At 42.5% G+C, this 14,855-nt stretch overlaps 2 protein-coding genes across 2 annotated transcripts; one reads left to right on the top strand and one right to left on the bottom strand.

The window, feature by feature from the left end:
• Nucleotides 1–4,930: 4,930 nt before the first annotated feature.
• insb (preproinsulin b) lies at nt 4,931–5,945 on the top strand. Its single transcript, XM_041944354.1, has 2 exons — nt 4,931–5,120; nt 5,800–5,945. Exons 1-2 carry the CDS (start codon nt 4,931–4,933, stop codon nt 5,943–5,945), a joined length of 336 nt encoding a protein of 111 aa, XP_041800288.1.
• Nucleotides 5,946–6,317: 372 nt separating this feature from the next.
• Nucleotides 6,318–14,849, bottom strand: hmmr (hyaluronan-mediated motility receptor (RHAMM)). The gene is made up of 20 exons (XM_041944193.1): nt 14,719–14,849; nt 14,322–14,420; nt 14,132–14,208; nt 13,948–14,025; nt 13,570–13,758; nt 12,602–12,688; nt 12,339–12,450; nt 12,173–12,238; nt 11,904–11,977; nt 11,744–11,814; nt 11,295–11,662; nt 11,063–11,211; nt 10,733–10,968; nt 9,128–9,244; nt 8,847–9,047; nt 8,035–8,760; nt 7,880–7,952; nt 7,129–7,305; nt 6,853–7,015; nt 6,318–6,684 (listed from the first exon to the last, which is right to left on the bottom strand). Exons 1-20 carry the CDS (start codon nt 14,762–14,764, stop codon nt 6,668–6,670), a joined length of 3,126 nt encoding a protein of 1,041 aa, XP_041800127.1. The 5' UTR covers nt 14,765–14,849; the 3' UTR covers nt 6,318–6,667.
• Between the last annotated feature and the right edge of the window lie 6 nt (nt 14,850–14,855).

The raw sequence follows: 14,855 nt of genomic DNA on the forward strand, positions 1-14,855 counted from the left end.
CCACTTTAACACACACGGACCCTTATGTGATGTTCTTTGTCTCGTTAAAAGGATATTTGATCATGTCAGCTTGATAACTCTGTTATACATCAAAAATGCTAAAAAGTTACAAGATTTTTATTGTCAACCAATTAGAAACAGCTTTTATAACCCTTGTGGAAAACAAAAAGTTGAACTTTAGGTTAATTAGCTCTGGCTTGTTTCTGCATCAAATTACCACTCATAGAATATACAGAGTCCCTCAGAATGCAAATGTACTGTTTGCTGACTGGAAAAATTTGCAGTCAAATTCATTATATCGGGAAACGCCATTTGAGAGGTTTCGTCCTGTTTAAAGGTACACTACACAGGAGCTGTCATTTACTGTTTGGACAACATTCAAACTCGGCCCCACCTCCTCGGCTCAAGGCCAGAACACACACAGCGTTACATCCCTGCCCCAGACTGCCTGTGGGAATATGACTGATATCTTTCAAATAATGTGTTTATCACATGTTAATGACATGTAATGTCAATGTAAATGTAATAAGTTCCATAGAGCAAAGCCAACAGCAACATTAGCTCATCATTTTTGTGTCCAGACCGGAGAATTTAGCGGAGATTCCCGAGCTTCAGACACAGATTACAGCGTCGGCCTTGTCCCTACCTTTTTACAAATCCCTGACCTCACCTGCACGCTGTTATTGGCTGGTGCAACACCCACTGCCCAAAGGCTGCAGCCCAGAAACATCCCCAATACAGCAAAGTAAGAGGACAATACAGGCAGAGGGCAGGGCCTGTGCAGATAAATCGAGCACCACACAGTTCTGGTGGGTCATAAGTGTTGATTGTAAGGATTACTTGTGCATGAGTCTACATTTGTTGAAGAAAGTCCTGCATAGTATACCTTTAACTGTATATTTTTTCTACTACATGTAGTTTCTGCAACCCTGGCACCGATATGTTACCTCAGCAGCTCACATCAGACGACTAATGACATTTACTAGGGTTGTTGTAAGTTCCATAGAATTATCTCTTGGCTCTGTCATCCGTTAGGGGAAAAGGAATGTGGAGCTCCTTTGGACCAAAACCAACCAAAGCAACAGTGCAACTGCACAGAACAGTGCAGCTTCTGGCTCAAAACTGAAGACCAACATGAGATCTGTAACATTTAAACTGCTTTGGTCGGCTTCCGTTTGATATTTCAGAGCTGTTTGCATTGCATTTAATTTTATATCTGTAACGTTTAGATTGGATTACAAATTAATGTCAGTATGAGGTCAGACTGCAAATCCATTGCATTTCCCCCTTTCAAAGGGTATTTACACACCACTGTGGAAAAAACACACACCAGGAATGTGATTTTTAAATATTCCTCTCAGAAAAGCATGCACACCCCTGCTGGCAGATTATTAAGATTATCTGTAGAGCATTTTTGTTATTAGTGGACAGATTCCAATGAAGAAAACACCAGCAGGAAATGCTGCAGACAGACTGAGCTATCAGAGTGCAGTCCAGATATCGCATGCTTATATTTCAGTGTCATGTACCAAAAGGTGCCCAGTCCATATGATCCTTGCATCACAGAGACAGGAAAAACACAGCAGCATGCAAATATTAAACATCACGAAAAACATGACGTGATCAAAGAGCTCACGGGTCGATGGCAGGGCTCATGCCAGTGAGAGCTCTATCAATCTCAAGACTTTCCACTTCTAAAAGGTCAGGTTACAGTAAAATTACAGAAATTTGCCTCACTTATTACAATGCACGTGGATCTCTTGACCACTGGATCTTTCTCAAGGTGAGCATGCAGCCGGTGAATACATTGAAATTCATTGCTGCAGCTACAGCAGAAAGGGGAACGCGGCACATTTTTAGAAACCACATTAGTGAACTGCTCCTAGGACAGTTCACCTGATACTCAAACTGAACATGTGCCTGTATTTCCTGAGGCTAAGAACTGGAGAACTGACCCCTGAGAGTCACTGAAACATGTATCGGCCGTGGCTCCATACACCACAAGTTTCTTCAGTTTTAAGAGTTTTTGTCCCCAATTACAAATATTAAAAGTGAAATTAAACTTAAAACTTGGTCCCTTTTCATAAGAAATTCTGTCTTTTGCTTGAATAAAGTTTCCTCTTACAAGAGCAAATTATCCTGGTGGGATATTTTCTTCGTCTACCAAAATTACATATATGTATATACATATTATAAAACAGTAAAGTAGAGAACTTTTATAGTCTGACTCTGACTGAACACATCTTATGCACAGCTTGGGGTAGGTTTGGGAATGGGGAAGAGGACATCCCCTGTAACTTTGTACCTACTCCCCGGAATGAAAGAAAATCTAAATATATAGTTTCTACAAAAAAGTGAAATTACACCACATAGCCAAAGGGGTGATAGTACAGAGCTGCGGCACGTCCTCGGAGCCTGACAATTAAGTCATCATTTGATATAAAATTATACAGTGTGTCACCTCTCATCTAAATTTGGCCCACCCTGAGATACAGTAGGCACACTCAAATTAAAAAGAACAGCTGCTGCACATGACAAGAGACGAGCCAAAACTCGAGCAATAAAACGAGGCTTGAACAGGAGACAAAAGTGACTAAATCACTTTTTATCCCAGTGATTATATTTATATTACATTTTGTGGCACAAGCTTTTTTTTTTTATATAAGGGATAGATTTTTTTTTTAAGATTGTTGTTTTCAATGGGGCCTGACCAGATAGCATTTACACATAACACATTATCTGTATGTATTTACACAAAGCTTCATTGAAAATAGGACAGAAATTAGCACTAAAACATACTATTACAAAATATAGTTCATGGAAGCATCTGATATCACATCACAGGAAAGCTTTGACCTCAGAACATGAACACGAAGGCCCCCACTGTGCACAAATGGTGAAACTCAGTGCTTCCAGGAAAGTAAATCTTACAATAATTCTGAGCATCTCACTTTTGTGGTTTCTTTGGACGTTGTACTTGAATGAATAATAACTTAGCCTGCATGTTGCATTTTATTCCACTTCTAGCTTCTTTTTTTCCCCCAGATTTTTAAGACAGACTGAAAGCACCTCTATTCTCCTGAGTCATTATTTGTGCACACAGCTTCACCTTTAACTCACCACTAGTGGTCAGCAACAAGCCTGGAAGTCCTCTAATCTACACTCTGATCAGAACATGGCATATGGTGTTTGTCCGTCAGCAGGTGACCGTGCCAGTCAGGCCAGCGCACAGCAGGGGTATCACTCTGGGTGACTGCCCTTCTCAACTTTGTCTCAACTCTGCTGTTGGTCCACACTCCAGTTAAATGACTTAGTGCCACTCAAGAACAGATCAACATGCTTACAGGTCAGGGTGTTAATGAGAGGACCTTAGCGTTTTCCGCTGAGCCTGACAAAGGCCAGGTGGAGGTGAGGAGTTATAAAGGGGAAAGGTAGCCAAGTGGAGATGTTCTCTGCACCTATATAGTCCTAAAGGCCTAGGCCCTTTTCATCTGTAACTACCAGCTGCTCTGCTGCACTGAGTCCTCAAACACAGGTAAGCAAGTTTCTCTGTATTCCCTCAAGATTTCAACTTTTAAAATTTATGTGTATAATAACCAGGGATGAAAGTAAAGAGTAGCACAGGCAGGATCTATAATTCAGCTAATCTACTGTGCCAAGCAGTCTGGCATACAGCCAAGAGGGATAGAGGAGTGGCGGGCCAGATAAAGCGCTCTGCCAATGTTGTAATGCCTGGCACAGGTGCATTGTTAAAGACACTGTTAAAATGATTCATTTTCAATCCAATAATCTGCACTACACTATAAGATGTCCACAAAAGGTCTATATAGTTTCTAAATGACTGCTAAATATGTTTTTCACCTTGAAAATGGAGCTGAACTTCCAACCCAGGAGAATATCCATCACAAATGGGATTTGACTAACAACACTAATAACAATTCTGTAATCTTGGACAGATCATTCTCACTCTTGAGCAATATAGCTGCTAAAGCTAGATGGCAAAGTGGGGACTGACCTTGAGAATACATTGACAGTATCCACAGAGGTGATTTTGGGATAGGGGTGTTCTTTCTAGCTTGTAATAGATGGCGCTTTGATAAAATAAGACTCACTAGGGGATAAAAGGAAAGCAAAAGGAATCAAAATAAAATCAATTTTCAATTTACTTCAATAGGAGCTGTGCAGAAATAACATTAAACATAACCTTGGATGGCTCATCTCAAAAATGCTGTTTGTAAAAGTGATATAAAAATGTCCAACATCAAAAAGATAACAGTTTTGGGGTCGATTTTAACTTCAAACCTGTCCGATTCTTGCAGGAATTTAGAAGTACCATTCCCACATCACCCCCAGCTTGAGGACCACCTGGGCCATCAAGGTGTAATTTCTGCACTCATCACTTTTCTTCATCTTTGACTTTGCCTGCTTAGGCTCAATCACACCAATTTGGACGATTCAGAGATTTGAGTCAAATGCCGTTCAAAGACGGCTCTGCAGACCTTGTTTCACTGCGGCTCTTCATCCCAGGCTTTGATTTCCAATAAAAGAATGAATTGTTCAGTTTTCTGCTCACACCAAAGCCCTTGTTTTGAGTTGGGGTATTGCTGTGTACCCTCAGTGTGTCTCTGAGCTATTATACACGCAAGACGTGAAGCGGTAGAATTTCACAGAAACATCGCAAAATATCTATATCGAAAGCTATGAAAATAAAGTTGTCTTGTAATGAGTGTCTTTGAGAAAGGTCTGATCAGATTTGAACATCACTTCATCCTTTAGCTTTCAAGCATCTGGCCTTGAGGTATTAAGTATTGATGGGTTGATTCAGTTTTGCTTTGTCTTTGAAACCCAGCAGAATAAAAATTTGATCAGATGTGTACTGTTTTATGTGTGAGCTTTTCTTTTTGTGCTCCGTCCAAGAGGTCTCCCCTCTATGGCCAGGATACCATGGGCGGTGTCCATGCTGTTACTGCTGGTGCTCCACTCTCCAGGGGTGTCCTCGGACCCCGTCCAGCACCTGTGTGGCTCCCACCTGGTGGATGCCCTCTACTTTGTATGCGGGGAGCGGGGCTTCTTCTACAGCCCAAACCGACCCCACAAACGGGATCTGGAACATCTGCTCGGTAAGGCCTCATTAACTCCGAGAACAGTCTTGACTTCTTCTGTTTAACTTGTGTAAAATAAGTTCTAATTGTGCCCTTGATGGTGGGAGTTCAGAAAGGAACAGCATGATATTGCCCAGGGACCCCAGGCCGGCTTTGTGTTCTGACTCAGTCTAATGAGAATGCCAATTTGGATCCTAGCTGGAGGAAAAATGTTTACAGACAACATGCTGGAAACTTCCCTGAACTAAATCTATGCATTTGTCCGAACCATCATTAGTGTGCAAAGCCAGTCTCCGGCCTCTTTTGAATTCAGTGGTGCAGCCAGGGTTTTGGTTTCTTATTGTTGCTTTCAGCATCTATGTGACAAATCCAATAGTCACAAATCTTGTGAAATCCCCAAATTCCTCATTACGCTATTCCCACAACGCATTACTTGGATCGTCCGCCTCAAACAATCTATTGATGTTTTGAAGTCAACTTTAAAGGTGTAAGCTATGATATGCCTCTGTTGGAGCTCCATCATATCTCCTCTTGAAGTAGAGACTAACAAGACTAAATGGATTGGGGAGATCAGATTACCTAGCCATTAAGTCTCCAATAAAGTGTGAACAGTCTAAACGGTAGTTTAGGAACTGGAGGTTTGCACAGCAGCAGCAGGACTTAACACAGGGCTATGGAACCTTTCTCCACTTCAAAGGGTTCCTGTCTAAAAGAGCCAGACAGGAGCAGCGGCGGTGGAGGGCTCTGTCTGGCCACAATGAGCCCAAGGTGAAGAGAGGCATCGTGGAGCAGTGCTGCCATAAGCCGTGCAGCATTTACCACCTGGAGGGCTACTGCGACTGACTCGTCACTCCACGACCAGCACCACTCATAGCTTGTAAAAAGTCAATTTCTGGCCCAATACTTGCTGGCTATGTCTTATCAACTGAAGGAAATAAAGCTTCATGACCCATAACCCAGGGCTCCTCTCTGCAAAGATGTGAATTTGTGTTCTTTGTAGCTGGTATATAGTGTGGATGAAACATGGATTGCAATAGCTTTTTGCTGCGCTCCAACATGTGGCTGCAGTACTACAGTGCTCTCTACTGGTGGAGGACGGACATGGCCGAGAAGACCCGAGCAAACAAGGCTTTGTACATAGCATTTGTGCACATGGGAAGTCAATAAATCTCAGTAACACTTTTGCTTAAGAATAGTATTAAAATTTGTGTTTATTTGGAAAGAAGATTCATAAAGAGCTATCCTGCAAGAAATACTACTAGTTCTACTCCCCCAAGAACTGCTAAAGAAGTTACAGAAATACAAACACAGAGCCACATTTAACAACAAGAAGCATTTCACATTTTTATGCTGACTACAAATTTTGTTCTCTGGATTGTGGGTACCATCTATTTCCTCATTATTTTCACACACACGCGCGCACACACAGTAAATGCTCTGTGTAACAATCTGACAAAAAATGCTGTATAACATCAGAAGTTGATAAGTATTAAAACAGACCAAACCATAGTCATTAAATTTGGCAGCCAATTAGTTGTCAGTTCTTGTCTGGTGGAAGAGCTCCATTAGGCATAATGATTTCCTAACAAAACAAACGAAGAATTAGGCCTCCACACAAATATTGCAGCAAATGCAAAAGGTGAAAATCATCAACAGCAACCATAAAACTGTTCAATTCTCATCACATCTCCAAAAGCCTGCCCTTGTAAAGGTCCAGGATGTTGCAGTGAGAGGTCGGTTTACTACTCACCTTCTTTAAGAGGTTCACTTGTTTCAGTTTGCCTGTTCTCCTTGTCATGTTGGAAAGCTTTGCTGGGATCAAACCTACGTCGAGGAGCACCAGGGAGCTTTGACTTGAGATGTTCCAGATCACTCTTCTGCCGGCTCAGCTGGGACCGAAGCTTAGACATCTCCTACACACACACACACATAGCCAGGAAAGAAAACGGGCATGAAGTACAAGCACTTGATCACGAGATGCGTTTTTGAGGTTTGGAAAGGGGTCGGTGCTGCTCTCATGTGTCACCTGTTTTAGGGCGATATTCTCATCTTTCAGCTTCATCACATGTTTGATCTTCTGCTTCTGGTTCTGGTGGCCCAGCAGGTGAGCGTAAGCCCCGGACAACTTGTTCAACTCCTCCTGATTCGCTCCGTTTTCATTGAGTAGTGCATTTCGCTCTGCGGCGAACGCATCGAGCTGTTCCTGTGGGCACACACCGACATGAACATCGAGAGGGTTTTAGCTCCCTTTAATTCTTTAATCTAATCTTTTAACTTAAACCTGTATTAGGTCATTGTTTTGGCTTTGTTGGGGATAGCGCAACAAGGTGTAAACACAACAGTATCATCATGGGGAACATGTTAGCAAACAATTGCCTATTTACACATCCACCAGACAAGGAGCAACAGCAGTCATTTGGAGGGGCCAGGAAAAACATCTCTCTGAGTCCGGAGGGAAAAATCCCGCTCTTCACGATGTTCACTTGACAGCTGCTAACTGTGGGTTAGTGGGTTCATCGGGGCTTTTGTTTTGATTTCTAGGGCCAGAAAAGAGGCTGATGAAAGCAGTGAGTCTGAATCAAATCAGTTTAGCTGCAGCCCGTAAAAACCAAAACAATGAGCTGAAAGACACTAAAATGCTCCTTTGAAGCTGAGTGGAACTACATCTGTGGTTTCATCACTACAAGCAATGTTTCACTGTCAATACAAAATTAATGATGAGTGCATCTTAATGAAAGATCATCTTGGCTATTTGAATTGAGGTGGAAAAGACTGACCTGGAAGGGCCTGACTTTCGCAAAAAGCTCCTCATATTGTTTCCTCCAGTGCTCTGTCTCTGAACTTGTAGAGCTTGGAAGAAAGGGACGAGCAGTTAAAAAGTGTCCAAAAAACCTTCGAACTGCACAAACACACACAATCTAATCCAGCTCACCTTTTCTCCTGTGCTTCGGTTATCTGTCTTTGAAGGTCCTGTCGCTGCTCCTCCATCTCCCACTGCAGTGTAACCTTTTCCTGAGTCAGTACCTCGACCTGCTCCTGCAGAGCCCGTCTGTCTTGTCGTTGTTCTTCCAACTCGTGCTGCACGGCCCGCGTCTTCTCCTCCATGAGGTCTAATTGGATCTGGAAGTTCACACTCCCTCGTTCGGCCTCATTCAGGCGAGACTGAACCTGATCTCTGTCATGCTCTGCCATGTTTAGCTGATTTTGGAGCGCAAGCCTGGACTGGTCTCCGAGTTCTACCTGAGACAGAAGGCTCTTGCTTTCCTCGGTTACTCTTTCAAGCTCGATCTGTAGTCTGAGCACCTCTGACCTGACCTGCTGGTGGTCTTTCCTTTCAACCTCCAACGCTTCCCTCTCCTCCTGAAGGGATGTCAGAATTTTAACTTTCTCTTCCCTTTCTTGTTGGAGCTGTTCCATTTTTTCCTCTTTTTCCTGGTTGACCTCCTTTAGCAGTTTCTGGGCTTCTTCCTTCTCAATTTGGAGCTGAGTTACGCTTTGACCCCTCTGTTCCTCTAGTTGCCTGAGTACCTCTGCTCTCTCCTTTGTCTGCAGCTGAAGCTCCTGCTGCAGCTGACTGATGAGGTCAGCATGGCTCACCTCCATCGCCTTCATCTCCTCATCTTTTTGTGCAAGGCGAGTCTGCACCTCCAGCAACATTCTATCAAATCGAGGCAAACGAGAATATAAAAGGGTGGAAAAGTGACAGCTATTTCAACACAGACAGAGAGTGAATTTGAAGCCTACCTTGAATTCTCCTCCCTGGCTTTTGCTTCAGCTAACTGTCTCTCCTGGTGCTCCTCTAACCCCTCCTTCACTCTGCTGATCTCCTCATCTTTCTGTTGAACCACTCTGTCCATCTCCTCCTTCATCTGCTGGGTCACTCTCTCCACTTCTGCTTCCAGTGTTTTCTGTCTTCCCTCTGCTCCCTTCAGAGCCTCTTTGGTGCTGAAAAAGTAAGACAAGCAGCCTGTGAAACTTGCACGCAGAAATAATACCTGAAGAAATGCTGACAGTCCAGCGCTTACCTTTCCAGCTCTGTCACAATGTCTGCCATCTTGCTCAGCGAGTTTGTGTGTGCCTCCTGCAGTCCTCTCATGGCTGTGAAATGCTCCTCTTTTAAAGCTGCCACATCATTGCCTTTACTGAAAACCATAAGCAACCACAAGCATACAGTTTTCATGTGTTCAACACAAAATTCATGGTGCCCACAAGATAGACCATAAGACTATTACACGTCATTTTATTTTAGTCTGGAAGCTTAAAACAAACACTTTCTGACAATATTTAATTTCTGAAATACTCCTGTCAGCACATCACCAAATATGAGTCTTTGGTGAAACATAACATACTTTTGTAAGCAGAGCAGAAACAGTTAGCGGATAAATCAAATAGAGGATCGAGAGAAAATTAATCTGCCACTGTTTTGGTGATAAATAACTCATTTACATCATTTTACAGGCAAAATGCCACACATTATCTGGTTCCTAGCTTCTCAGCTGTAACAGTTAGTTGTCTGTCATGCATGATTGTAAACTGAATGTCTTTGGGTTCTGGACTGAAGGAGTCATCTTGGGCTCTGAGAAATTATGATGTGCATTTTTTACTACTTTACAGCATTTTACAGACTAAACAATTAATAATCCAGAAACAAATATGATCATAAAAGCAATATTTTTCAGATGCCTGTGAAAAATCTGCTTCTCTGGTCAAATTTGCCACAAGACGTCTGTTGAGAGTCATGCCTACCACTCACCACTTTTTTCCTTCTCTCTCCACTCTCAACCATCTAATAAAAGAAAATAAACATGTTCCCTCTGAGTGCCCTGGTTCCTCCCAGTTTCCAAAGATGGGGTGGTGAGGTGACTTGCAAACTTGAAATTGGTCATAAACAGAAATAGACATTGACCCACTGGTGGTGTCAAACCTGTGATGGACTGGCAACCTGTCAATTATTTTTTTCTCTACTTTTGGCTCAGTGGTTGTTGGGACATGCTCCCAGCTGCCTGTTACTCTAAATAGCAACACACAGGCAGAGGCAACAAATCAAAGAAAGAGAGAAAAGTCTTGTTTTGCAAGTGTAGTGAACAGGATGTATTTAATGCAAGTATGACTTTCAAACTTCATCTTAACCCTCTGGGGTCTTGGCCACTTTTTTTTTTTTTAGTATACTGGTGTCTTGAATGTCTTACTATAAAAAGAACCGTATAAATTCTGCACTGCAAGATCCAAGCAAGTGACTGATATCATTTATTTCAACACTTGAGCAATTTAAATATGCATGATGCTATAATGGCACCTGATATTATAAATAGTTATAACATTATAAAGCTGGAGGGAAAACGTACTATATATATATATATATATTTATTCATTGGCTATAAAATTGCATTCATTTTTCAACAAACCCAAAAAAAATGATGTGAAAGTGTTTGGAATCTTCACCCATGTATTCAAAGACAAAAAAAAAAGTTTCTATTGAACACACAGGCAGAACTATTTACATTTTTATCTTTTATAGTGCTCTCATTCATGCAGTGAGATCCGGAGATCTTTCCTGAAAACTAACCATGCAGTTTTGGTGCCAAACCTTTTCAGGAGAGCATCAGTGTGTTTGAGCTGTGGGTGCTCACCTCTCCAACACAGCCCTGGTGTCACTCAGCTGTCTCTCCAGCTCGTTGTTTTCCTCCTGCAGCCTCTGGAGGGCCTCCTGACTGCTCTCCGCCTCCCCCTGCCTCCTCTGCTCCTGATCCTCCAGGAGAGCGAGCTCTCCTAGCACCTCCTCCATCTCCTCCTTCAGCCGTCTCAACTGCTCCTCAGAGTCCTCCCTCTCCTGCTCCACCAGCACAGACAGGGAGTCCACCAGTGCCTGGAGTTAAAAAGGAGAGTCAGTTACTGGTTTAGGTGATTCTGCACTCAATCTAAATAGAACGTGCCATGTAAGACAGAAACGTCTGCGTTACTTTTTCTTTCTTCAGCTCCTCAGTAAGAGTAGCGTGTTCCTGCTCGAGTTGAATCTGTCTCTTTGTCTCATCTCTTTTAGCTTCCTTTAGCAAGGCGAGCTCTGTTTTCAACTCCTCCACTCTCCGCAGCCCCTGCTCCTGAGTCTTGCCTAAAAAACAATATATGCATCGCATGATCGTCAGTTTTTGTGTAACTCAAATCAACATCATAACAAAATGTAGGTGAACATACTTCTCTCTTCTTCAGAGAACAGATATCTCTGTTCAAGATGTGCCACTCGCTCATCCAGCTCCTTCTCCGTCCTTCTGAGCACCTCCCTCAGTCGAGCAAGCTCTGCCTCCTGCTGTCGAACTGTAGCCTGAAACTCTTGGACTTTTTGGTTGGCTGATTTAATTTGCTCTTCCATGTCACTCGCTGACTTTTGGGAGGAATTAAGCTCCAGCTCTTGGTTCTCCAACCTCTTCTCCACCTGCACTAAAGCATCCTTTGACACCTGCAGCTCTTGCTGGAATTTCTGTGCTTCTTCCTCTTTTTGTCTCAGCATGTCGATAGTGCTTTCTAGTTCAAGAGTGCGTTGCTCTAGTTCAGTCTCTAGTTTCCTGTGGAAAAATGACAAATGAGTGTCATGGTATACAGCTGAGATCTAACTTGCTTGAAGGAATCATTACGCATTGTCTTACTTTATTTTCTCCATCTGAGAACCAGCCACAGTGTTCTCCTGTGTCTTCTCTTGGAGCTTCAAGCGGAGATCCTAAAAACACATGAACAGGTCAAGTATGTGTTTTACAAAGGATGACAAAAAGATTATGTAAGATTTGCTTTTATAGGCTTAATTTATACCTGGATCTGGTCATTGGCTGTGTCCAGGTATCCCTGCACAACTCTGATCTCCTCCCTCAGCTCCCGTATCACAGCTGAAAAATAACAAACAATATGGATTGTAGAATAAGGAAACCTGGAAACACAAGTAGGAACAGTTGCTTGTAACCTGTGATGTTTATTTGTACATCAAGGGCAATAATAAAGACATGCATGCATCTTAAACTGCAAAAGACAGGCTGAGAAAACTGCCAACTGTAGATTATATTTGTGGCAGACACTCAACTCACCATGCAATCTAGCATTCTCATTCTCCAACTGTTCGTTCTGAGTTTTTGTCACTTGATGAAGGTCCTCTGCAATAACAAGACAGATCGGGGTTACCACATTGTTGCTGTTCATCCACTTTTATTCCTGGAATTCCATGTTCCATATGCCGAATGTGCTACATCTTACCCAGGTCTTTATTCCTGTCGTTTAGAGCAGTGACAGTAGCTCCGGCAGCTTGGAGGTCAGTTTGTAGCACCTTCAATTGACCTTCAGTGTTTATCTGCAGGAGACTTAACTCCTGGAGACACAGACATACACAGTTTTTATAAGCATCAGCATCTACGGCAGCTGAAAATGCGTCCATAAACATTGAATTAATGCTTAGCTGCAATTAAACCAATGAAAGACTAAATAATAAAAGATGTTCAGTATGTGTACACAAGTCATACCTTCTTTTTAACATCCAAAGTGTTCCTGGCCTCCATCAACTCCATTGTGAGAGAATTGATTCTTTTTTTTGTAGTATCAGCAGAAACCTAAAACAACATATACTCAGTCACGTTTTTAGCACCTAACACTGGGGCTGCACAATTATGACAAAAATCATAATCATGATTGCTCTGGTCATTATTGATATCCTGATTATTTAACACAATTACTTACTGACTTTCGAAACCTCATGCTTTTTTTTTTTTTTAACTTTTTCTTTCTTTAAATTGTCCTTATAACTGTGGATTTCCTTGAACTTCATCACCTACAGCATCATGAGCTTCACTGTGTCCTTATAGCCAGTTCTACCTGTGTGATACGTCTGAGGTTTCTCTACTCATTCGATACCAGTGACACACTGTCAGCTCTGGGCACGAAACACACACAGTCACCACTGTAGAGAACTGACATATGCGCTGCAACCTGCCATATGCTTAGGCTGTCTTATAGCTCATGTGTACGAGGTTTTGGGACTGCCACAGTGAGAATAACGACCATTCCTGCCTGCTCCCCCAACATAAATCAACACTGTATGAGTGTGTGTGTATGTGCACTTCCAGTGTGCACACACACACCATGTGCTGTCTTACTGTTAAGCAGCTGACTTGGTTTTACCTATCTTGCTGATAGGCTCTTTCTGTCATCTTGGAGCTGAACTAAACAGCCTGGCTGAGAGTGAGTTTGGACTTTTAGAGAGGGGCAAAAGCACACAGTTGTAAAGGAAAGGGGTGCTCCGGATTTATAACACAAGACAAAATAAGAGGATCATTGGGAAACAATAATCATTTTATCTTGATTTTCTTGCTTTCTCAATTGTTGGACTGCAATATTGTAACTGAAAATAAAGTAAGACACATCTCATCCAGGTGTAACCAAGACAGGATTTCTCAGTGTAACAAAAGTCTACATCTAAACATAAAAAGCACACCTTGTTTTTTAGGAACTCATTGACTTTCTTGAGCTCAGCCCGCTGTCTTTCCAGGGTGGTAACATTGGCAGCAAGGCCTGTCCTCTCCCTGACTGCAGCCAGCAGCTTAGCCTCCGCTTTCTTCAGATCCTCTTCCAGAGCCAGCAAGCGACGGTCCTGCTCCCCTCGCTGCTGAACCAGGGACCGTATCTGAAAGGAAACAAAGCTATGGTTAGGACTTTGACATCCACAGTAATATCAACAATGACAGCATTAACATCTGCTGAGTTACCAGGTTGTCAGTTAGGAATAAAGGACACAAGCCACTGATGACAAACAACTAACAATGACAGTATTGCTGTAAACCCATAGTGCAAATCTTCTTTTGATGAAGTGTACCTCTTTCTCCAAGAGTTTGTGCTGCTTCTTTTCGATGGTCATCCCATTCTTCTCTTTCTTTACAGCTGAACCTTCAATCTAGGTTTTCACAAGACGTAAAGAAGTAGGTTTTAGCAGTTGTGGGACTAGCAGATCTGGTCCCGAGGAGTGGCGTTTTTACATGCTGAAATGAAAGAAAACTTACAAGACCATCGACCGACAAAGTCCTTCGGACAGGTGACACCAGGGCATTTCTAGAGGGCGATGGTGGCGGCAGAGCGGCTAGAGACAGAGATCAGGACAATAAGTGGTATAAAACGTTATGTTTAAGCCCACTCTAACGCTATTTCTTAGTTCTCTTTCCATGTTGCATCGTGTTTCTCGAATTTACCCACCTGCTTTAACAAGTCTGAATCGATCGGATTTGTCGAAGGAAGCAGCTCCCTTCAGATCTCCAGGTTTAATCTCATAGGACCCCGGTGGAGGTGCACAACCTTCGGCCAATAACGTTAGCACAATGTTAGCCACGTTATTGCTAAGCGTTCTATGCTAGTTCAAACATTTAAATAAGTTAACCCACGTTCGCGGGCTTTGTTCTAAGCTGATTGTTAATATCCCAACTAGACACTGCACTGATAAAGTGTAACCTGTTCAATAACTGACCTTTGCCTAGATATCAACGGCACCTAACTTTACGTATGTCACCTAACACAAGCTAACGTTTACTGACTTATCGTTGAATAACTTGGGTGGTGCTATGCTACCCGCTGCTAGCTTTTGAATGTTACTTACCTACGTTCTCGTTGAACCTTTTTAAAGGCGCTCTTGAGAAAGACATTTTTAATCCAGTGTTCGTAACTACTTCTGAGATTTTACTCGTATGGATAAGGCTGCGGAGCAGCTCCCGGTGACAGACAACAACAGACGCT

This window comes from Chelmon rostratus, chromosome 9 (genome assembly GCF_017976325.1).
Source record: "Chelmon rostratus isolate fCheRos1 chromosome 9, fCheRos1.pri, whole genome shotgun sequence".
NCBI lineage: Eukaryota > Metazoa > Chordata > Actinopteri > Chaetodontiformes > Chaetodontidae > Chelmon > Chelmon rostratus.